Source organism: Podarcis gaigeae, assembly GCF_964106915.1.
Source record: "Podarcis gaigeae genome assembly, chromosome: 4".
Classification (NCBI taxonomy): domain Eukaryota; kingdom Metazoa; phylum Chordata; class Lepidosauria; order Squamata; family Lacertidae; genus Podarcis; species Podarcis gaigeae.
This window is the reverse complement of record NC_139677.1, coordinates 33,774,403-33,797,502: the sequence shown is the minus strand read 5'-3', so window position 1 is coordinate 33,797,502 and position 23,100 is coordinate 33,774,403. Positions and strand designations below refer to the sequence as shown.

Here is a 23,100-nt window from a genome sequence, read left to right as displayed (position 1 = left end):
CAGGATACAACTACAGCATCCTTGACAGATGTATATCCAGTTTTCACTTAAATATTTCCATATTTTAAAAATATTTTTAATGATACTATTCCAAACACCACAGCCACTCCCCAGACAAGAAAAGGGCAAGGAAATACACACACTACAAAGAAAAGTTTCAGATGCCATTGTTTACAGTCATGTAATGGAAATTTCATAAAGTGGGCTAAATCGTTCAATCCTTGTTTCATCTTCTTTCTTTACATGTCTGCAAAATCCAGACTAATTTTGTGCTGTATTAATAATCTTCTCTTATCTCCTGGGTAACAAATGTTACCATAGAAGATTTCGGTTTTTAAAAATCTAGAATGTTTTTCGCTCTATTATTAGATCTGCTCTCTGCCCCCCACCTCCACTGGCCAAATATAAAAAGCATTTTTATACAGTATAGTGAAATGTTTTCACAAGAGCTTTCAGGGGCATGAAAAACAGACATAACATAGCATTCAGGAACTGCCAGCACAGAAGGGGTTTTTTTGTCTCAAGACATTGCATAAGAGCGTATAAAACTCTGTTATTATTGTGTAATCCACTTCAGAAATTAAATGTAAATATTTGAAGAGGCTTGACATTTCACATTCTGAGAAAAGTAACTCTGCCTACACCTTCATTGGGTTTCATTACACAACCTTTCCCCATCCTCAAAGCTTTTCTCCAAGACAGATTTAAATACACCCACACAAATTTTCATCAGCCACAACCATTCTTGCCTTCTTCCCACATAAGATACAGGGCGGGGGAAACCCTCATTGGGCCTAGGTAATTCCACAACATCATCAGAAAAGAGGGTCTCTGTATCACGCTAAAAGAATCCACAGTAGCAAATGCACCATTATTGCCTGATGCCTGATATCCAACACATATTCAAGAGTGCCGCTCTCCAGAAAGGAAGATGTATAGTCCTTGGAAGGATTCCTGTTTCTGAAAGGGGCTGGACCAGTTGCCACCATCAATACTATGAAATAATTCAGAAAACCACTACTGCATACAGAAGAGTTATTTCTGCATAGCATTCGAAATTAGCCAGGCGCCAGGAGCATTTTGCACCTGGCTATTGGCCATTTGCGATCAAGTGAAGAGGCCCGGGCACCAGGATGACGCCTGACATCTCCACCACCTAGAGGTGCATGCCTGGGGATCATTGGATCTTGACTATTTTCACACACTAACAACACATCCTGTGGTATTCTAGCCATTGTATTTTATCTTCACAATCAGAATGAATCTTAGGAACCTTGGTTTAAGGAGCCATTTGGTGCCTAGCTTATTTATCTAACACCGTCTCTGGTGCATGGTATGCTGCTGGTGGCCACATAGAACTCTTCAGCCAGTACCCACCACCATGAGAATCACAGTGATGTGTGTACAGAGATCAGTCATCATTAAGAGACTGCCTCTACGTGACCCTAGCAGTGGTGACATATGCTCCCATGGTCCTCACATGTGAGGTGCTATATCAAAGTCACCTCTATGGGAGGAATTCATGCTCTTCTGACTGATCCATCAGGTGCCAGCTTTAATAAAATATTGGGGGGGGAGCAGGTACGCCCTGCTCTGCATAATCAATAAGAAGACATGACACATGCACACCATTTGAATGGTAATGTTCATCAACGTTGGGGTGCTCAGCCCCCTCCACTCCAAAGGGACCTCAGCCCCTATGAGTTGGCTCCTATGCATCAGGGTAAACATTTCTGCTTGCTAGCCAGAATGATTCCCCCTCTCCTCCTCCTCCACTCCACGTTACACTGTTCTGGGGGTTCTCCTAATGTTCCAGAAATGATTGGGAGCAGATGCAGGAGGAGAGGGTGCAAACCCCATTGCACTAATGGAAGCCCTTGTGCTGACATTTGCTAGCATGCTGGGTTAGTTGAATCCCAGCCTATGTTTCTGTACTGAGTATAAATGGCTGACTGAGAGTCACGTGAGCAGACACTCAACTCAGGCAAGATATAGTCAACAGGTGGTCCATATGTCCAGATAACTAGTGTTCAGCCTGTTCTCACGGGGGTTGCTCTACCCCAAAGATCGATACTGGGGGATGTTCACTGAAACATCTTTATAACTAGAGGGGACAAGTAGTCTGTGACCCCCCAGGACACTGAGACCTGGCTGCAATTCTACCTGGATAGCAAGAGTCTTGCTTCATTGATCTACACCCTAGTAGTCTCTCAAATGAACTACTGACTTTAAAACTAGTCTGGAAATTACGAGAATATAGCTAAAAGTCCACCCAACAGGTGGCGTAATCACATCTGGACAGTAATTAGCCATTCGTTGGCTCCCACTCCATTTATGGGCCCAATTCAAGATGATAGTTCAGAAACTTGGGTACATGCAAGTCCATCTCACTGCATACATACCCACCTGACCTTAAGACCCTTCGAGGTTTTTCTCCAAACACTCCTGCAAAGTGACTACAGGACAGAAGCACTCCAGCTGCAGACTACCCTCCCAAGAGAGGTTCATTTACTTTGCTATCAGTTTAACACTAAGCAATTATCTTTTTTTATTTTTATCAGTTCTGAATCTGAGCCGCTTTACCCTCTGCAACTATTTTCTATGCTGGTACTACACTAATGGTTTTATAAGAAAAAGGATAGCAGGAAGGCAAGGCCTTAGATATAAGCCACAAACGATAGCAGGACATGAGAAGGTCAAAGCACAACAGTTAATGTTATCTTGCCCCTGCAACATTCAGAGTGCATGACATGGGTGAATAATTTCTGTAGAGTAAGCAGTCCCACCAAAGCAAAAAACAGCAACCAAATACAGAACAACTACTCCTATACTATCAATCAAGGAGATAACAGGGAGAGGAAAGAAAAGTTCTACAAGCTATTTAAACTGGAAAAGAAGTGTGCAGCTGGAATCCTATACCCATTTTAATTGTTAAATGAGCAGCTATATAAGCTAATCGCCAAATGGGACCATAAACCTGGGTTGCAGTTGCCACAATGGAATGTCTAGACCCCATATCCCCCTACAATGGGACTTGTTGTTGATGATGATTATGATGATGACGATTTCATTTCTATACCACTATAACAAGTCTCAAAGTGGTTTACAACACATTAAAACATCAAACAGAACAACCCAGAATAAAACAAATATTTCAGATCCTTCTCTAAGTGACATTTTGCTTTCCCCGGTCGTCAGCCTGGCACCCAGAGATCTCCACGTGGTTGCGATTGGACCCACGCCAGTCACAAAACACACCTGGTGATGGGCTAATTTCTAACACTGCCCACTTACACGAAAATAAGCCCCACTAAATTTCATGGGACATACTTGGAATAAAGAAGTACGGGGCTGCACTGTAAACTGAAAATGCAAAGAAAGGAAGGAATATATCTAGATAATTCGGTACAGATGTTAGGGCAATACCCAGCGCTTCATGAGTGGACACAATAGGACCTCCCCTTTCTTCTAGTCTGTGCCTCAAAAATGTACTTTGAGAGAGGTCCTCCAATGCGCAAAAGCGGGTCTGGGAATGCTGTAAACTGGTGGGTAGGGAAAAGAGGAAATCCCATTGCATGGGCAGGTCCATTCTGCAAGTGGGTTGAGAGCTTTGGCTGGTGTGAAAAACATGGCCAAAAGTCAATTTTAATTAGATTTCATTTTGCAGGTTTATTAAACTGTGAACGCATTATCTATTAGAAGTATTCAGTTTCCCCAAGCCCTTTAATGTTTTTTTTTTGGGGGGGAGATTAACCCCCCCAAAAAAAACCCTCAAACCAATCAACCAGACTTTGAATTGTTAAATAAAGCTCTCTAAACTTTACACACTTAGGTAATTTCTTCTAAACTATTAAATAATCCATCAAGTCAATCTATTCCCCCATTCGCCAAGGAATAGTAATAGGGATTGTTTCTCATATTACACTTGAAAGACACAAGTGCATTGGGAGTCACACCAACATTAAAACGTCTATGAAAACACAGTGTAATAGCTTAACCATGTTCTTTTGCCTTTAAGAGAAGGGGCATAGCAGAATGCCAGAGGGACTTTCTGAGACAGGACATTTTATCTCAGAGACCAATGCACAGGCAGGACTTCTGATTAACTGTTAGCCTGGGGAATAATTCCTATGAATCAATGTCAAATATAATGTGGAAAAACAGACAAAGTCACATCTCTACTGACTAGTAAAAGCCAGCATTCAGTTGCTTTAATTTAACACATCTGGCTACACAATAATCTTTCTGCAAGGATGCGACTGGAAGAGACAAAGGCAGGTAGGAATAATGAGATGGCAAAGGGAATAAGTCAACCTGCCGCACCAAGGCTGTTAACGAGAAACAAGTTGCTCCAATGTGATGTAACAGTCCCTGTATGAACATGGCTGTGAGATGAATATAAAAATAAAGGAGTATAACAGCTTGGAAGAGTTAAGCATCCAAACAAATGAACAGAGACAATTAGACATGCATTTCAACCAGAAACACATATTTTGAAAGCCTGCAGATTTTCAGAGGCAAGTTCAAAGTTGGGCGAACTCTGCTAACACAAAGATATTCTTGTTTTAGACACAATTGATGTTCTTGGATATTCACAGAAACCCAAACACATGGCCATAACCAAAATAAACCACTGCTTCATTTTAAAAGCTGGCGGAAGGAAAGGAAAGTTGCCAGAAAAAGCAAAGATCGGAACAATTAAAAACGTGGTGTTAGCAACAGCCACTTCCTACATCAAACTGCACCTGAATACAGTGTTGAACACTAAAAATCTTGTTCTTATCAATTATGAGCTAGAGGTTCAGACTTTAGCACAGGGAGGGGGGGATCAGCCCCAAATGAAGGTCAAATGAGGCAAGCATATGGTTCTCTGTCTGTGCATTGCTTTCAAACAATAAGGATAATTAAGTCCATGATCTGGATGGAAAGATAAGTCCTTTACTACAGTTCCGTGTTGAGGATTTGTTTCCTTATATGTTGCTGCTGTTATTATTAAATTTGTATACCGCCCTTCATCCAAAGATCACAGGGCAGTTCACAACATCAAAATCCAAAATGAAAACACGAAATGCATAATAAATAAAACAAGCCAATGACCCCCTCTCCCACAATGTAGCATGTTTAACCAGCCAAAAGGCCTGGTTATAGAGGAACATTTTTGCTTGGTGCCTAAAGAAAGTTCCAGGTGAGATCAGCAAGCTAATTTACAGCTCTGCTTCTTTGATCAAAACCTGGCTATTCGTTTTGCATTTTGGCACTGGGGATGTATAGTATATGCAAACAGATTTTGCCAGTGGTCCCAACAAGAAGATAAAATCATCATCAACAACATTCCTGCATTCAGCAGGGATCACAATGAATTTCCAGATATGCTGCTGCTTCTGCAGTGGAAAATATTGGAGACTGAAGTCAATAAAATGAATAGGCTCTATTCAGCATGGTAACTAGGCAAATACAATCTGAGTGCATACATCATCCATATCTTGTATAAAATTTTAGATCACCTTTTCAACTAAAACAGTCATTCTTATGATTGTAATTAACCCATTCTTTCCAGCAGTAGGGAAAAAGGGGGTGATCTACCTACACCCAGCCTTATCTTTAATGCTTCTAGACAGAAGGCTCCTATCCACTAATTGTTATTCCATTGCAACATCCAGCAGAATTGCATTTGATTTTCCATGGTTGAATTTTTTTTGGGGGGGTGTCACTTTTCCTTCCTATGTTCCATTTATATCTGTGGGCATGACATGGGTGAGAGGGAGGTGCTGTTCACCATTTAAAAAAACTTTTTGAAAACTATTTTTGCTTAAATTTTCAAGATTTATTTTAAACAGTGATCAAGCAAAATTGATGTTTTGGTTTGGGTTAAGATATGAGGAGTTGCTAAAATTGCAATGGCCAGAAAAGCAACAGGGTTTTTTTAAAAGAAAAGAAAAGATAAGAACCCCAAATATTTATTTCATTAGTGCAGTTTTTCTCTCATTTAAGAACTATTGTGCAAATGGGGAGCGGGGTTAAGAGAGAGAAGCGTTTTAGGGCCAATTAATTACAAAAGCAATTAAAACAAATACGGTAATAAGAGAACACCCACCAGAAACGTAATGATGAAGGTGAGTCTAGTGGCAAAAGATTTCATCTGCCTGATATCCCTTAGACCAGAGACAAGTAGAATACTTCTAAGGGAGTTTATACCTACAGATACTGTAAGACTGTTCTTCTCAAGAAGTTGGACTTTCTAAGTTCTGACAAGATGGAGCAATACCAGACAGTTACTGGATCATTATATTACATCTAAAAATATGAGAAATTTAAACATGTCAGTTTCACACTAGGGCTTCAATCTACCGTATTTTTCGCCCTATAGGGCGCACCAGCCCATAGGGCGCACCTAGTTTTTTGGGGGGGAAAATAAAGGGGGGAAAATTATCTCCCCCCCAGGCGCGGGGCTGGGGTGGGGGAAGCCCGAGCTTCCCCCGACCCCAGCCCCCAGAACAGGCTGCTATCCGCAAGCCTTGGGAGCCCGGCGAGAACTCCCACCGGGCTCCCAAGGCTTGCGGATAGCTTCCTGAAGCCTGGAGAGCGAGAGGGGTCGGTGCGCACCAACCCCTCTCACTCTCCAGGCTTCAGCGAAAGCCTGCATTCGCCCCATAGGACGCACACACATTTCCCCTTCATTTTTGGAGGGGGAAAAGTGCGTCCTATAGGGCGAAAAATACGGTAAACAAAGCTGCAAGGGATTATGGTCTAGTGTGAAAGCACTAATTGAGAAGGATGAGCAATCACAAGGGCAGGGAGGTGGGTGTGATGAAGATAGTCTAGATCAGGTTTGAGGATTCTGTGCCCTCCAAATGTTGCTGGACTCCTTGAGTTGTCCATCCACCTTGAACATTGGCTAGGCTCTAGTGTTTTTTTCCTAGAAAAAAAGGTGCTGGTACTGCGTACCCTTAAGTACCCCCCCCCTTTTAAAAAAAGCACTGCTGGGGTCACTGGAGCTGATGGGAGTTAAGAGTCCAACAATATTTGGAGTGTACTGGTTCCCCACCACTAATCTAACAGAAAAATTAAGTTGGAACGCAATGTAGCTTTATTGGACAGTAGCCTTACAGTCATTGTAGAGTCACCTTCCTGGAATTGTGCATCAATGTGCCTTTTAAGCATGGGAAGTTTATTTGGGGGGAAACAAAGGAAGGAACCAGGATCATCCCATCCACACATGGGACCTTGTTCTATCACCAGGAAGGTGACTGTGCAATAAACAGGAAGGCAGCCATGCAGCTGTCTCCCCCCCCCCCAAAAGGAGAACAGTGCCAAACCTACCAATATTTTAATAAGTTATGCAGAGAGGGAGCCGCAGCCCAAGATAGGAAAGGAGGTGGTATGGGAACACTTAGCTACTTTAGACAAATTCAAATCTCCAGGGCCCAGTGAGCTGCATCCAAGAGAATGAAAGGAGTTTGCAGATGTAATCTCAGAGCCTCTGTCTACAGTCTTGAAGAATTCTTAAGAGAACAAGTGAGGTCCCCATCTTCAAAAGATGGGGGAAGGACAGAGGCAACTACCGACTAGTCTACTTGACGCTGATACCAGGAAAGGTCTTGGAACAGTTGCACACCTCCACAGCAGTGGTGCAGCTGAATCCTGTAGTCAAAAATAGGTGATCTTACACCCACATATTCTACTGCATCTTATATTACTATTTTTTTAAATATATCATAAACTTGTATACACAATATACAAGTAATAAAATTATGACACATTGGAGTACAGTATACAATCCATTGAGACTTGATATATAGGTGGTCATCAAACAATAAGACATTAATAACCACGTACTACAGAAGTACTAGACTTACCTGTATCAGCATTACCCAAACACTTGGGCTATTACAGAATGGCTGCAACTTTAAGTATATGTCCCCTTCCCGCTAAATGACCAACAACTGAGCCCCTTGAATTATACAATTTATGTAATATCAAACTGCAAAGACAGCCATGTCAGCTCTTACAATGTTTGTGATAGACAGCTGACTTGAATACAAAGTTTTGACTAGTTAAAAACTTTTCCAAAAATTAATGTTTTAAAGCAAATACTTTGTAGAAGCTAACTCGGTTTTTCAGTTTTGGTTCTTGCAATGCACATGCAGCGGTTTGCCACATCTATCCTATTTTATTTGAAAGCCATTGAATAGTGTTAAAATGGGATTTGGGCCACAGGCTTTAGTGGTAAATAATTTAGCATCAGGATATCTCAAGCCCTAATTTGGGACTTACAGGACCATCATTACATATAATGTATCACTGCACTGAAGAGACATTTTGACCTGAAAAAACTGTGGAGAAGAGAACGATAAGACGACAATGCAATTATCCTCCAGATGAAACTCTAATCAGGTAGTACAGTTCATTTAATTTACACAGAGCCATCTGTCACCAGTAACATTTCTCACCTAATTAGTAACCACTATTCTCTCAATTGGTTTGCACATGGAATGTGTTTTACTTACATCAAGCTATCAGCTTTGGATTGCATTTTCAAACAGCTTCAAAATCTTAACCAGCTAATATCCCTTAAAAAGTATTTCAATTACACACACATGAAAATGTTTTCATGCTGTGGTAAGCCAAACTATGGCTTTGTGAGACAATGCAAATGGCTGGGCTCTCACAGATAGAAAGGAGCTCTCACAACCACTTTGCTCCTTTTTACTGCTGCACTGCATTAGCAACATTTTGGCTTGGTGTGTCATCTGAACCGGGATTCACAGTTAAGCTCTCTCCTTGCTAACCAAGGTTTGATACAAAACACAACAGAAGCATACATCGGAAGGATGATATGTGAAACAAATGCACATTTGCAGCGTAAAAACTGATTCTCCAGAAAGACAGGAGTGGCGGAGCAACTGTGAGTGTTTCTGGATGACAGTGGGTGAATTCAGATTATTGCATTAGTAATTGCGATACTTAAAGATGGGAACTTTTTACAAATTACTTGAAAAGACCACAAAATCAATTGGACTCCTTGGCAGGTTTTGAATAAACATACACAAATTTATTGATTGTTAACATAGTAGGTAGATAGATAATATAAGGATATATACAATTTTACAGTATGCAGAGAACAATATAAGTTGAGAAATCAGAGAGAGGAACTGAGGGAAGTCTCGGGGGGGGGGAGGGTTTGATGGGGAGGTGGGGGGAAGTGGGGGAAATAATGAATATGAGATGTTTTGATATTTTGTTATGTTGAAATTGTTAATAATAAAAAAGTAACTGCGATACTTAAGACCAGTTTCTCAAACTTTGGTCTCCAGCTGTTTTTGGACTACAATTCCCATCATCCCTGACCACCGGTCCTGCTAGCTAGGGATGATGGGTGCTGTTCTCCAACAACAGATGGAAGACCCAAGTTTGGGAAACCCTGCTGTGGTTATTTGCTCCAGAAAACTATAGAATACTGAAGACAGGATCACATGCTCCAGATGAAAGAAGCCTGTAAAACACCCTGGGCACAGGAGGAGAAAGAACAGAAGAAGGCACGCCACATGCTGCAGGATTCTCCATCACTTTGTCTCTCCCTTCTCTGAATTGTTTCCCCAATATATCATCTCTGGTACCAAAGCAAACAGCAGAAGCTTCCCTAAACAGTCATCCAGCCATGGGACCTCTTGCCAAACTCAGGCTGCCTCCATATCCCAATATATTTGCTTCTTCTCTTCCGCTTCACTCTTCCTGCCTCCTAGCCTCTCCTGTCCCTCCACTGTGATGCAATTTCTCCCCTTCTGCCAAACTGAGCTGCCACTACCGTCACCATAGCTACCCTTTTCCTCATCTCTTATTGTGACAAATTCTCTTCAGATAATGTCTGTGACCATTTCAAGGTATCAAAGCATCTTAGCCAAAGCATAGCTGTCAACTTTCAGATTTGAAAATAAGGGATCAGCAGCCTCGAAAATAACGGATCAGCAGCCTCAAAAATAAGGGATCAGCAGCCTCACCTGTCCCGGGGAGCCTCGAAAATAAGGGGTCAGCAGCCTCACCTGTCCCGGGGACAGTCTACGGGATATCTAACAATCCGGGATAGGAGTGGGAAATGGCGCTGGAATAAGGGAATTTCCCGCAAAAAAAGGGACAGCTATGAGCCAAAGGTGGAATATGCACACTCAACCATTTCTTAGCTGACTATATACATCACATGTATGTGTGTGTGTACTTTAGACCATGGTGCCCAATAAGCTGATTTGTTGTTTGTTACCCAGATCAAAAGGGTCCATAAATGTGGCTGCCAGAAGCAAATCAAAAATCCTTCCAGAAGCCTCTTGCCCTCAAGCTCAGGAAGAGACACATATGCATAGCGAAAAGGGCCCTAGCCCTCCCACTGAGTTATCCTGCACACACAAATAGTTCATAGAGTGGGGTGTCAGTCTTGCACCATATTGAGTTCTGGGAGGTAGTCTACAACTACTTCGGACATCCCCAAAGCCTGGAAACAGGTGGAATATGGCCGCCTCCTCCCCCTTGAGTCCTCTGTACATGCCAGAAGAATGAGGGGTTTGGGACACTGTCTCAGGAGGAACATGAATAATTAAGGTCGAAGTGTAGAGCCTACAAAGTCAGCTTACAAATACAAATAGCATCTGAATAGTCAACGGATGTGCACAGTATATCATATTAGAAGGTGTGTGTGTGTGTGTGTGTGTGTATAGTGCTAACCGTATGCATCAAATGACACACTGGAAACCAGATATGGCTTTTCACCTAAGGAGTTCCCCAGATCGTTTCCTCCAGCATTCATTGCTCAATGACTGCTTGCATCAGTAACGCCTTTTAAAATGGTGAACACAATGGGCTAAGGAGGAAGCAGCCAACTGTACTTTGAGGCAGGATATGACAGAACACAAGATGCCGCTGAAGAGACACACACATTAGCCACGTGCCTTTATCATCTTCCCCAATGTTGGAAAGGCAACTTTTGCAGCTGGTCTTCTCTACTCATGGAAGCTCACTGTGTGATATAGAACATGGCAAGGCAAACTAAGGCCCAGGGGCTGGATCCGGCCCAATCGCCTTCTCAATCTGGCCCACGGACGGTCCGGGAATCAGCATGTTTTTACATGAGTTGAATGTGTGCTTTTATTTAAAATGCATCCCTGGGTTATTTGTGGGGCACAGGAATTCATTCTTTTTTTTTTCTTTTCTTTTTCCAAAATATAGTCCAGCCCCCCCCCAAGGTCTGAGGGACAGTGGATCAGCCCCCTACTGAAAAAGTTTGCTGACCCCTAGTGTAGCATAGCAGATCCCCCCCCCCCCACTGCCATAGTTCATTTCCCAGCACTGGGTGACAATGAAGATGGTGATGAGGGTGTTGTAGAGGGGAGGGCAGGGGCTATAAGCTGTCCCCCCTCAAGTGATGGCAGTCATATAGGGAGAAGCAAACAACTGAAGAGGGCTCACATCATTTCCCATTTCCAGGAAGAGCACATCCCAGGTGACCAAAATTTAAGCAAACAGAGAATCTGGGATATAAAATGGGCCCTAAAGAGTGCTCATAGGCATAGCAGTTAACAAGGTTGGGTATAAGGAACCAATTACCACTGGTTATTTGGCCAACACAGGGGTCTGTTCCATTTCCAGTTTTAAAGGGTCCACATAAGCACTGGTGTGTTGCTGCTTGACACATAACTGCTGTAGTGGGTAAGTGCCAAAGATTTTAAAAGATATGTATATTGCCCTAGAAAGAGCAGAAACAGGAACAGGGCTTTCAGCATCTGAATTATGTGTATAGATGCAGCTATGGAAACAACTTCGTAAACACAATTTCTACATAGCTAAAAAACACACACACACACACACAAAAACAGGCCTTTAAAACCTGAAACCAGAACTAAGCTTGTAGAGTGGAGTGGCCTAGTGTACTACACCAAAAGGATGGCTTTCATTTTAAATGCAATTTCGCATCTAGTGTACTCCTGCTTGTTGACAGAATTACAGTGGAACCTCAGATTGTGGACGTAATCCGTGATGGAGACACGCCTGCAACCTGCAGCATTCGTAACCTGCAGCGCCGCATCTACACACGCGCTTCTGCACATGCGCAAGCAGCGGAACCCGGAAGTAACCCTGCAGTCCGAAATCTGAAAACGAGTAACCCTAGGCGTCTGTAACCAGAGGTACCACTGCATTTGTCACGTTCTGATTCAGGGGTGATCGAAGTCCCGGCAGGGGACGTCAGGACTGGGGGCAAAATGGCGGGGTGGGAGCAGGAACGGGGGTCCAGAAGCCAGGAGTCAAGAAGCCAAGGGTCCGAGGGTCAGGAAGCAAGGAGTCACAAAGTCAAGGGCCCGAGGGTCAGGAAGCAAGGAGTCACAAAGTCAAGGGTCCAAGGATCAAGAAGCAAGGAGTCAAGAATCCGAGGTTCAAAGATCAGGAAGCAAGAAGCCAAACACAGCAAGGCAGGAAGCATGTTGCTGTGGCAAAGAGCCGAAGGGAAATGCTGACCTTATATCCTTTCCCAGCTCTTGCCACCAGGTGCTGTAAGTTACCAATCAGCCTCACCTGTGAGGCCGTGCCTTGCCTCTCCAGAACAAACTTAGGAAGGCCCCAGTCCTGCAAAGTCCTATTGGTCACAGGGCCCGGCTCCTGCACACACACCTGACAGTATTCCGAAATAAGTTACCCGCCTAAAAACAATTAAGCATTGACACGAGCCTAAGTTATGGAAAAAGACTAACAAGGCATCCGACTTTAAACCTGAGTTGCAAATAGCCGTATGGTCATAATCAATCACTTGTGAACCTATGGTCATTTTCTGCCCTGTGGGCAATATTGTTAAGTGTAAGAAACACAACTTTCATTAACTGAATTAACCTGCTGCACTTTGTCAGATCTTAAAGTAACAGACTATTTAGGCCATCTGTTTTACATGCAGCATGGGATACGTAGTTGCCTCTTGGAAGAAGCAATGCTAAGAGATACAAATGTTGCAAGGTTGATAATAAGGAGAGGAAAATAGCTCTTTGACTAAAGAGATGAAAGTCAGAAGCAGGCAAATCCTGCTAAAACAGAAGTGTGTGAATGCAATATTAAATAGTCTCTAGAGAATGAGCAAGTTTTCAGTGAAGCATGCCCTCTCTTATTAACTGTGTTTACTTTGTGATTTGCCTAAATAAACTCCAAGCGAAATAATTTTTAACCTGCACAGATTATAGTAAATGTTTTCAATTTTAGCTAGAAAAAAATTCAGAATCACCTAGCCTGAAGTGCAGACGGCAGACTGACATGCCACTCAAATAAAAGGCTTAAAAGCTACATGAATAAATTAACACTACCGAATGAAACGGACCATGGAAGCTAGAAAACATTTAAGATTTTCAAATATACTAAAAAATCAGTCAAGAGGCAGCATTTATGTATTCCCAAATGGTCTCTATTTATAAAGAGAACATCTTGTCTGTAAGTCCTGAAAGACTTGTTCCTGCCTTGCAGGCCATTTTCCACCTGGCCGATCGACGTTACAGTCTTTCATGTCCCCTTCAAAAAGCAGTTTTTCCTGCTCTCAGTCCAATTCTATACAGGTTTACTTTGCAATGCAAACTTTTCTCTGCTCAAGGGGACATGACCCCAGGAATACTTACACAGATATAACACTGATAAATGGGCAGAGCAAGAAGCAGGAAGCACATCTCCAAAGATATCCCCTGATAGATAAATCAGCCTTTAGTTTCAAAGGCAGCAGTTCCAATACATACGTACATGAAGCTACCTTGTACCAATGGTCCACTGGCCCCAGAATGGTGTTCTGTGGCAGGCACAGCTTCTCCCAGGTGTGTGTCAGAGATCTTTCCTACCACTTCCCTATACTGAACTTTACAAGCACAAATAATGGCTGGCTTGCAATGCACACACAAATAAAATAAAATCCTATTATATTTCCTTTGAAATCTGTCAAATCAGCAACAGTAGAATGGGTCAACCTGACTGCAACCTTTGGCACTGTCATAGGGAATAGCACTGGAACATCTACCAAAGGGGGAGGAAACTGAGCAGTTACAAGTGTCAATCAATTCATTAGCACTAATCTCGTTGCTGCGCCCCCCCCCCCCCATTTTTGTTTACCAGCACTATTTTCTGCGGGAAGTAATTTATTTGGCCCTTTTAAAATGTTACTTATGTATTTTTAATTTTAAAAACATTTTAAGTGGAGGGGATCCCAACTTTATTTTAAAACAGCTTTCCAGCAACTAACCAACAAAATTAGAATACTGTGAGCATCTTTCATAAAAGAATACTGTGGATTAGTCTATTGGCCTTGTGTACTAAACAGGCCAAAGACATAATTATCTGAATAATTACTGCAGCTCAGAATTGTAGTTACTTTGGGATTCTTCCCCCTCCCCACCATGTGGAACCAAGATCAATAGTGCAGGACCATACCTTGGTCGTTGCAAACTTAAATAAACTTTAAATTATTTCCTTGTAAGGTTGAGAGAACTATCTGAGCATAAATCAAATCAAAAAGCAGCAATTCATTCCACTCCGGGGGTTCAACTTGAATGAAATATTGGGGAGGGGGGCAGGTAAGCTCTGCCCCACATAATGACATGGTGTATGCACACCATATGAGTGGCAATGCCCATCAACTGGGAGGGCAGACCCCTCAAATATTTTCTAGGGGGCCTAAAGGGACCTTGGCCCCTAGGAGTTGGCTCCTATGATTGCACTCTATTTAAAAAGAAAGTAAAGCTGGAAACCTACAAATGTCAGGTGTGCACTGACCCACACAGAGAGAAAAAACTGCAAACTAATAGTGTACTCTTCATTTTCTCCTTCTATGGTTAGATTTATCAGAAATCTGGACGTGGTCTGCTCTGCGTTGTGTGTGGGGGTTTTTCAAGCCTTCAAATGCAGCACCAAATTTGCAGACAGAAACAGTCAGCATACTATTTCTGAAATTGGTCTAAAATAAGGATGGAGAATCTATGGCCCTCCAGCTATTAGACTCCAACTCCCATTAGCCCCATCATGGCTAATTGGATGATGGGGGTTGTATTATCACAAAAACTGGATTCCCCCACCCCACAACATGTCCACACAATCTTTTTTTTAAAAAAAAAACCACACACACAACCCTAAATTATATTAACACCAGTCATAGACAAAGTTATGCATTCCTTTTCAGGAAAAAAAGATGCTACTTACCTTTCCCATTCTGCCATGCTGTGTACCAAGACAAACTGAGGAAAGATGTGATGAAAATTAATGCAGTGGCCACAGTCCCATTTCGGAGCCTCATCTCATTTCAACATGGTTTGTATTTGGCCAACAGTCAGGATTTGAGTTTCGTCTGTTGGCTTGAAGCCCACTTATTCCAGCGCTAGCACGGCATAGCCAGAAGCAAAAGGAGTATGTGGCACTGTCATTTCCAAATCATTGTGCAACCTGCAGAGCAGACGTATCGCTGGAGAATGACGAACTCTCAGAAGCTTTTGAAGAGTTTGCCCTTCATTCTTTGTTCTTCTACTCCCTAAGCATAAAGGGGAAACTCAGTTTCAGCCTAAAAATGAAGAGAAGTCTGTAGAAAACCGAAGCACATCACACAACAGAGAAGAGACTGAGGGAACTGCAAACGACAGAGGCTCAAACCTCCCATCTGCCATTATCTTAGTAAGAGGCCTTGGGCAAGCCACATCTTCTCACCTACCCCTTTACTCTCTTGTAGATTTACATTATCTCCAATTTACAAGACTGTTTTATGCAGTGCTCTTTTTTTTTACGTTCTCTTAGAATGTCAACGGCACCCACCTGAAAGGTGCCAAAACCCACCTGAAAGGTGCTGGAACTGAGTTCCACTAAGTTCCGGCTGGGAAACATCTTTATGGATTACTGGCAACCTACATTAATTGTTTGAACATTCATGTAGTGTAATCCTATACATGGGTGGGTTGGGGTACTTGTGATCCTCCAGGTATCATTGGGCAGCTCAGACTCCTACAAGATCCAGCCAACTTGCTGACACATTTACATGCCAGCTTGTTAACACATTTCTCTCATCCCATCCCCGCCCCCTTCCTCTCACAGCCACCCTTCTCCTTTCCACGGTTGCTTTTCAGCCATCTCACTCTGCCACTCACTTAAACAAAATCATTTTTCTGTAGCCAATCGCTATTGCGTTCATTCCATCAACAGGTGCTTTCGTCCTAGTAGGTGTGCTTAAGTTTGTAGCCTAAGGTGTTTGAAACAAATTGTACACTTGAAGTGGTAACCATAGCACGTGAAAAGCTGAGAGAAAGTTAAAACATTTGAAACATCAGAAGCTGTTACTGTTTCACAAATGCTTCTGAGATTCATGGTTACAAGTAGCTGACAGTTCCCAAATGCACCAAGGAAGGGTTACGTTCTGCATCGTGCGCTTGTACCTAGGGGATCTAGGCAGGATTCAATCTTCATTCATGCCCTTGAACAGCTTTTCAATAGAGTTTTAACGAAAATAGCTTGTCTAAAAGGTAGAGAGAAAATGACATACAGGTTCACGTTACCCCAATCAGTAGGTCAGTGCCGTCAACTTTAACGGCACGGCACTCATAGTTTACAGCAGCCCACAGGAATCTGGTCACAGGCTTAAGGTAGTTATGGCCCACTGTAATTGGGAGAACTACGCTGCTTCCTATAACTTCACCAATTTATTATTAATCATAGCCCCCCCCAAAAAAAGTGATGGGCAAAGTTAAAGTTGGTGGCAGCATGGATTAGCAAATCAAACACCCATTGCTTTGCACATGCCCAAGTCCAGACATACGCAGCATGAAGCTAACCAGCACTTACAATGGAAAGGAGACAGATGGGGAAACAAGATTTAAAGATGCAGCACAGCTAACTGTGGCTCCTCAGTGCAGTAACAGCAGCAGAGGCATATACTGTAGTTAAATTAAAACCATTTAAGTACAAGGAATATTAACATATTGGTTGTATTTTAGATGGAAAAACTAGGGCAGAAGTTCTCTGGAATTAATTGACCCTGCACATTTATATACATCTGAACATACATCTTTTTGCACAGTATTCCCACCTTCTCACTCCCAAAGAGCCTTGCACACCCAAGATGCTTACACCTGCTCCCATTTCTCTCTGTCTCTCCCTGTGTGCCACATGCAAATCTGTCTTCTGCTCACCTGAACTTTGTACTCCTACTTTCTTCCTCTCTTGTATACATAACACGCCAATCTCGGTCTATTCCTACCTCCCGTGCTTCATACAACCCTCCCTCTTTCTAACACACATGCTTCCGTGGGGATTAGATACACTGTCAGGTGATTTATCCAGCCCTCCGAATCCCCCCCCCTCCACTTCGTTGCAGCAACAAACGTGTGTCAAATTATAGCGTGTTACAAGATGAATGTGTTTTTCTCCCCAACCCCACAGGGGAAACGGTACCCCGGTAGCAAAGTCAGGTCCAAAGCATGCTTAACCTGCCAATGCTCATTTCTCTCTCTCTCCCCCCCCCCCATCCTTCTGATGCAGGAGGAGAGCGAGTTTGCCCGCGTACACGCATTCACACGCACGCACAGACGCAGTCTCCAGCGGACCCTCTCTCCACCCGCCTCCTTGCCCTTCTCCTTCTCCTCTCTTGCGTTCCTTCTTCCTCTCTCTCAGTCCCTCCGCCTGCGTGTACAACCAGAGAGCGTGCTCGCTGTCGCATTGCACAGTCCACTTACCCCCAAACAGTCTCCTCCCCGCCCGCCGACCGACTTTGGCAGGACGAACTTGGGGAGGCGGCTGCACCAAAGAGAGAGAGTGGCTGGCCGGCCGGCCGGCCGGCCTGCATCCCCCTCGCCACACAGAAAAGGTGGATTTTTAATATTTTAATTTTTTGAGTCTGCCCACCTCACAGACACCGCCACCGCCGTCTTGCAGGCAGACGCGCCAGTAGCAATAATAATACCAAACCCACTGCAAGCCGAAAGCGCCAAACTCGCGTCAATTCATCCCACCAGGTCCGCCGAAGACCCCAGGAAGCCCCTGTTCGCCCTCCGGGAATGGGCAGAGTGGAGCCCCGAGTGGACGCGGAGCTTTGGCGTGCGCTCACCTTGGTCCCGCAGGAGCCGCCCTTTGCTCCTACGCGGAGAGAAAGAGAAGCCGAGGGTTCCACACACACTCTCAGGCGCGCGCGCGTGTTCTTTGCGCGCGTGCCTCCCCGCGCAGGAGGCGTTCCAAGAGTCCCCTTGCAGTTACAGCTGCCTTGCCCTCGCCTGCTGCACCACACACACAAAAAGGACTTCACCTCCTCGGTCCTCTCTCACCGCAGCAGAGGAAACGCTTCTCCCAAGCTGCAACTGAGGAGGACTCCCAAGGAGCAGAAGCCCACACCGGCTAGGTTTCTGAGCGCCCGCCTCCTTTCACCTCACCCGAACCTCCATTGGCCAACCCAACCCGCGCAAGAAGCCAATGGTCGTCCTTTACTGGATGGCACGTTCCAGCGGATGGTGTAGTCAGATGTCAGTCTCGGACTAGGGTTTTTTTTTTTTTTACTAGAAATCTCGCGAGTTTTCTTTCACCAGCTATTGATAGCTGAAGTGCGGGAGAGCTGGGGGTTTGTGCTGTGTAATTTCCAGATCCTTGCACCTTGAAAAATTCGAGCAAACTCATTAGAAGGTCAGTTCTTGCAAATGCCCCACTGTGTTCAATAGGGACTTAAGTGCTCAGAGGACTGTGGCTGTTTTCTGCGGCTGGAAGTGGCTTGCCAGGTCCCAGCAACTGGGCAATATTGCTGAGAGAAGCAGCAAACTGAAATCTACTGATCTTGGGTTTGTGAGGTCACGATAGGGATCTTTGGCATCTTTGGTTCAGATCCACCCTCTTGTCTAACATTAGCCTCCCCTTTGATTTTTCCTGTCCCCTGAATGCAATGTCTTATTTGAGCAGGATTGTTTCCTTGGTTTCCTCCTCCAGACAAGAAGGTTTTGTGGAATTAGCGCTGCAAGTTTTCACCTTCCAAATCAAGAAGCCAGCCCATACTACTACTTTTTAAAACATTTAACATTTTAAACATTTAATCTGAATTTATTTTTTACTATATAAAGTGTGTTTAGTAAATAGAACCCGTTTTATGCCCATTGTTACTGCTGATGTGGCAGATTAGTGCAGTTTTTCATGTGTGAGGTGACATTTTTCTGTAGCCACACTTAGTTCCCTTTGTTCCTCGCCTGGGCACAACTTGCCTGCCAGCTCAAATGAAATGAGGTTTCTATCTCTCAAGGGCTCAGCACCTTGAAAAATGGCAGTGCATACAACAGGACTTTAAAAACCAACAACTAATAGAGAGGTCTTGCAGAAGGTACCTTTATCAGATTGTTTGATGCAGCTAAAGATTAGATCTCTGTGTTAACTTTTAAAAAATGACTTCAGGGATACTGATACGTTTTTAAAAATAATCTGGTTTTGACAAGAAGAAATAGCAGTGATGGACACAACAACGAAGCTAATGCTACAGAACCTTTCCCAGCTTCCTTCTTGCAGTACTCAACCCTTGTTTTAAACTACCACTTCCCCCCACTCAGTGTTATCCCCTGCTTGCTCTACTCAAATACCTGCCATTGTTTAAAGCTGCCACTTGTTCTTCCATCACTGCTTTACTCAAACTTCTGCCAGTTTAAAACATCCGCTTTCTGCTTTTCAGAGTAGCTCCCTTCTTGCTGTACTCAAACTTCTCCCTTTTCCATTCCTCAGCTGTCTCATGTGAGACAGAGAAAGAATGCAGTAACCCCAGATATTTCAAAGTAATATTCAAAACTTGTTAAAAACTACAAATTTCCTCTGTTTTCACCCATCTCTGCTTTACTCAAATGTCTGCTGTTGTTTTAAACCAACAATTTCCCCCTCTCAGTATCCCTCCCTTCTCTCTCACAGCCACTGCTGCTGTACAATCCTGCTTCACTTTTGCTCCCCTACTCCACCCTGACTCCATGAAAATCAAGTACAGTGGTACCTCGGGTTAAGTACTTAATTTGTTCGGGAGGTCTGTACTTAACCTGAAACTGTTCTTAACCTGAAGCACCACTTTAGTTAATGGGGCCTCCTGCTGCTGCTGCCGCACTGCCGGAGCACAATTTCTGTTCTCATCCTGAAGCAAAGTTCTTAACATGAAGCAATATTTCTGGGTTAGCGGAGGCTGTAACTTGAAGCCTATGTAACCCGAGGTACCACTGTATTGTGATGCACCACTGCAAATCCTCCCACAAGGACTGCATGACAACATTCTTACATTTTTATTATATAGGCATATATAGAAATATGTGTGTTCAAAAGGCCAGGGTCAACTGCAGCAAGTCTTTGTGGGCTCCAGCATTTACCCCACTATGCCAGCTGCTGAGGCCAAAACCTCTGCATTTTTAATGACACCAAACTAATCCCTTTAAACCATGATCTATGTTTTAGGATGTAATTAGGTGATATCACCATTGATGTCTTCTATTAATTTATGAGCAGAGGGCGATGTTTATGGTACAAATTTATTGTAATGTATGATGTTGGTCTTTTGTTTTTGTTTTGCTTTGGTTCTTGTCTGTTTTTTGTAAGTTTTGGCGGTTTTAAATTTGGAGGTTCAAGTACATTATGGTGGTATGGGAAACTGTTGTGTGACGGGCCAATGGCCGTAATAAAGATCAATCCAATCCAATGACACCAAAGCCATTAAAGAACCTATGATCAGAAAGCAGTGGGCAAAGAGCAAATGCAGCAATAACAAGGTAAGACTGTGTGTGTTGTGTGTTGTGTATGTGTGATGGGCGTACATATAACTTCCCTCCCAACTCTCTTTTCACACACAGGACAGAGGCAATAAAAATGGTGTAGCTGTGTTTCACACCAGTTCAATTTACATATTATTTTGCAAAATGAATCTAAAGATTTTGTGAATATACTCATGTATATTGTTATTCTTACTATTTCTAATGTAATGTCTTGTTTCTTCCTTTACTCACAAGTATAAAGGGTAAGAGAAACAGTAGAATTACTAAGTAGAAGATAATTCAAGAGTGAAGGAAAAGAATAAGGGAACTTTTCTAAGAATGGGAGTCTACTTTTGAGAAATGAAGAACCATCCTAGAAGAAACAAACAATTCATTAAAAGGAGCAAGATCCGGCCAATAAGAATTGAGCTGGACATCCTTTATTTGAGAAGTATTCTGGCTTCTGCCACCACCGCCATCCCGTTTTCTCCCACCTGTGACATACATGTTTAGCATTTTTGTAATCAATATCCTGTTCATGAAACTCCCACAGAATGTCAGCTGTACTTTTGATTGCATCCATTCTAATAACAATAAAGAAAAATTTTAAAAGCATAGAGATGAACTATGTGCTTTCCTTTGATTTCTGCTCTGGGCTTTGATTACAAGAACAAATCTCAGTGGTTTCAACTATGTCATGCCTTTTGTAAACAATGGTGCAGATTTGCACTTCACCTGCTTTTTGCAGTTAGCGCTGTCTGAAATGTGCACACCGTCCTCCTTGATCCCCAGCAGACCAGCAAACTGGACGCGTGTTGTTTTCTAGCACTGAGCCCCTCACCCCGCTCCCCTGCCTTCACAATAAAAGTACAGTGCTTCCGTTTCCAAAAGTTGTAAATGTAGTCGCAAGTAAAGTAAAGGTAAAGGTACCCCTGCCCGTACAGGCCAGTCTTGACAGACTCTGGGGTTGTGCGCCCATCTCACTCAAGAGGCCAGGGGCCAGCGCTGTCCGGAGACACTTCCGGGTCACGTGGCCAGCGTGACGAGCCAGAGCCGCACACGGAAACGCCGTTTACCTTCCCGCTGGTAAGCGGTCCCTATTTATCTACTTGCACCCGGAGGTGCTTTCGAACTGCTAGGTTGGCAGGCGCTGGGACCGAGCAGCAGGAGCGCACCCCACCGCAGGGATTCGAACCGCCGACCTTTCGATCGGCAAGTCCTAGGCGCTGAGGCTTTAACCCACAGCGCCACCTGCGTCCCTAGTAGCTCCACAACATTTGGTCGCAAGTAGCTCCACAACATTTGGACAGTTTGGCACACATCACCCTAGAAGGAATTATCACAGGCTTTCCCAGATTCCATAAAAATTCACAAAAGCAAATTAAAGCTGGATAGCGAATTGTCCCCATCTGTGAGCAAGCACAAGCCAGAGCAGCGCAGGGGAGGGGGCTTGTTAAGCTGCTCAGCTGAGGTGTGGAAAGCTCCCCTCGCCTCAGCGAAGCAGCCTCAACAAGCCTCTGGCTGGCAAGGAGACTGCCTCCCATTTCCCCGGAGCCTGAAGAGATCCTCTTTGGGTTCTGGGATGGGTTTTTTTGAGGAAGTGCATTCCGGCACCTTTTTGTGGGTAGAGCACGATATATGGTGATGTCTTTCATGTGTTCCACAGGAGGTACTGGTGGTGTAGTGGTTAAGAGTGGTGGACTTGTAATCTGGGGAACCGGGTTCGCGTCTCCGCTCCTCCACATGCAGCTGCTGGGTGACCTTGGGCCAGTCACACTTCTCTGAAGTCTCTCAGCCTCACTCACCTCACAGAGTGTTTGTTGTGGGGGAGGAAGGGAAAGGAGAATGTTAGCTGCTTTGAGACTCCTTAAGGTAGTGATAAAGCGGGATATCAAATCCAAACTCCTCCACCCTGATAAATGTGGGCATCAGCTTGATTACTCCTGTCTTTAAGGCCTTGCAGAGCCGGTACATCAGGGGCATTCTGGGAAACAAATATGGCAGCAAGACCCAGGCACTCAACATTGCACAGGGCAAAGGCCTAGGGTGGTTTTGTTGTTGTTGTTGTTAAGACGGGGGCATCAGCAGTGAGCCCTGGCAGTTTCCCAACTGTGCCAGATGCTGTTGCCAACCCTGATGCCTCTACATTCATCCCACCTGCCAACAATGCAGCTATTTAAAATGTGTAGGGCTGGGGACAGGCAAGATCAAACATTTAAGTGTAACTGGCAGACAGAGTTACAAAGCAATTAATAAACCACGGCTGGGGTTGGTGAAGTGCCAGAGATGACAAATTTGATAACTACCGAAGCTGCGCTTCCAGCATAATTTATGTCATGATTATGATTCCTCTGTTCCTGCGATTCATAGCCTTGAA

At 43.8% G+C, this 23,100-nt stretch overlaps 1 protein-coding gene across 4 annotated transcripts in view; it reads right to left on the bottom strand.

Moving 5' to 3' along the window:
* The window catches only part of MGAT4A (alpha-1,3-mannosyl-glycoprotein 4-beta-N-acetylglucosaminyltransferase A), a 52,094-nt gene extending 33,700 nt beyond the window's left edge, over nt 1-18,394 (bottom strand). For 2 of the 4 annotated variants that reach the window (XM_083735601.1, XM_083735599.1), the window contains exons 1-3: nt 18,083-18,382; nt 16,131-16,222; nt 15,199-15,523 (exon numbers count right to left, since the gene is read on the bottom strand). In XM_083735601.1, the coding sequence (XP_083591727.1) occupies nt 15,199-15,292 (94 nt within the window). In that variant the 5' untranslated portion in view covers nt 15,293-15,523; nt 16,131-16,222; nt 18,083-18,382. Of the gene's footprint in view, nt 1-15,198; nt 15,524-16,130; nt 16,223-18,082 lie in introns of all 4 variants that reach the window. The other 2 variants (XM_083735600.1, XM_083735598.1) reach the window with 1 other exon arrangement.
* Between the last annotated feature and the right edge of the window lie 4,706 nt (nt 18,395-23,100).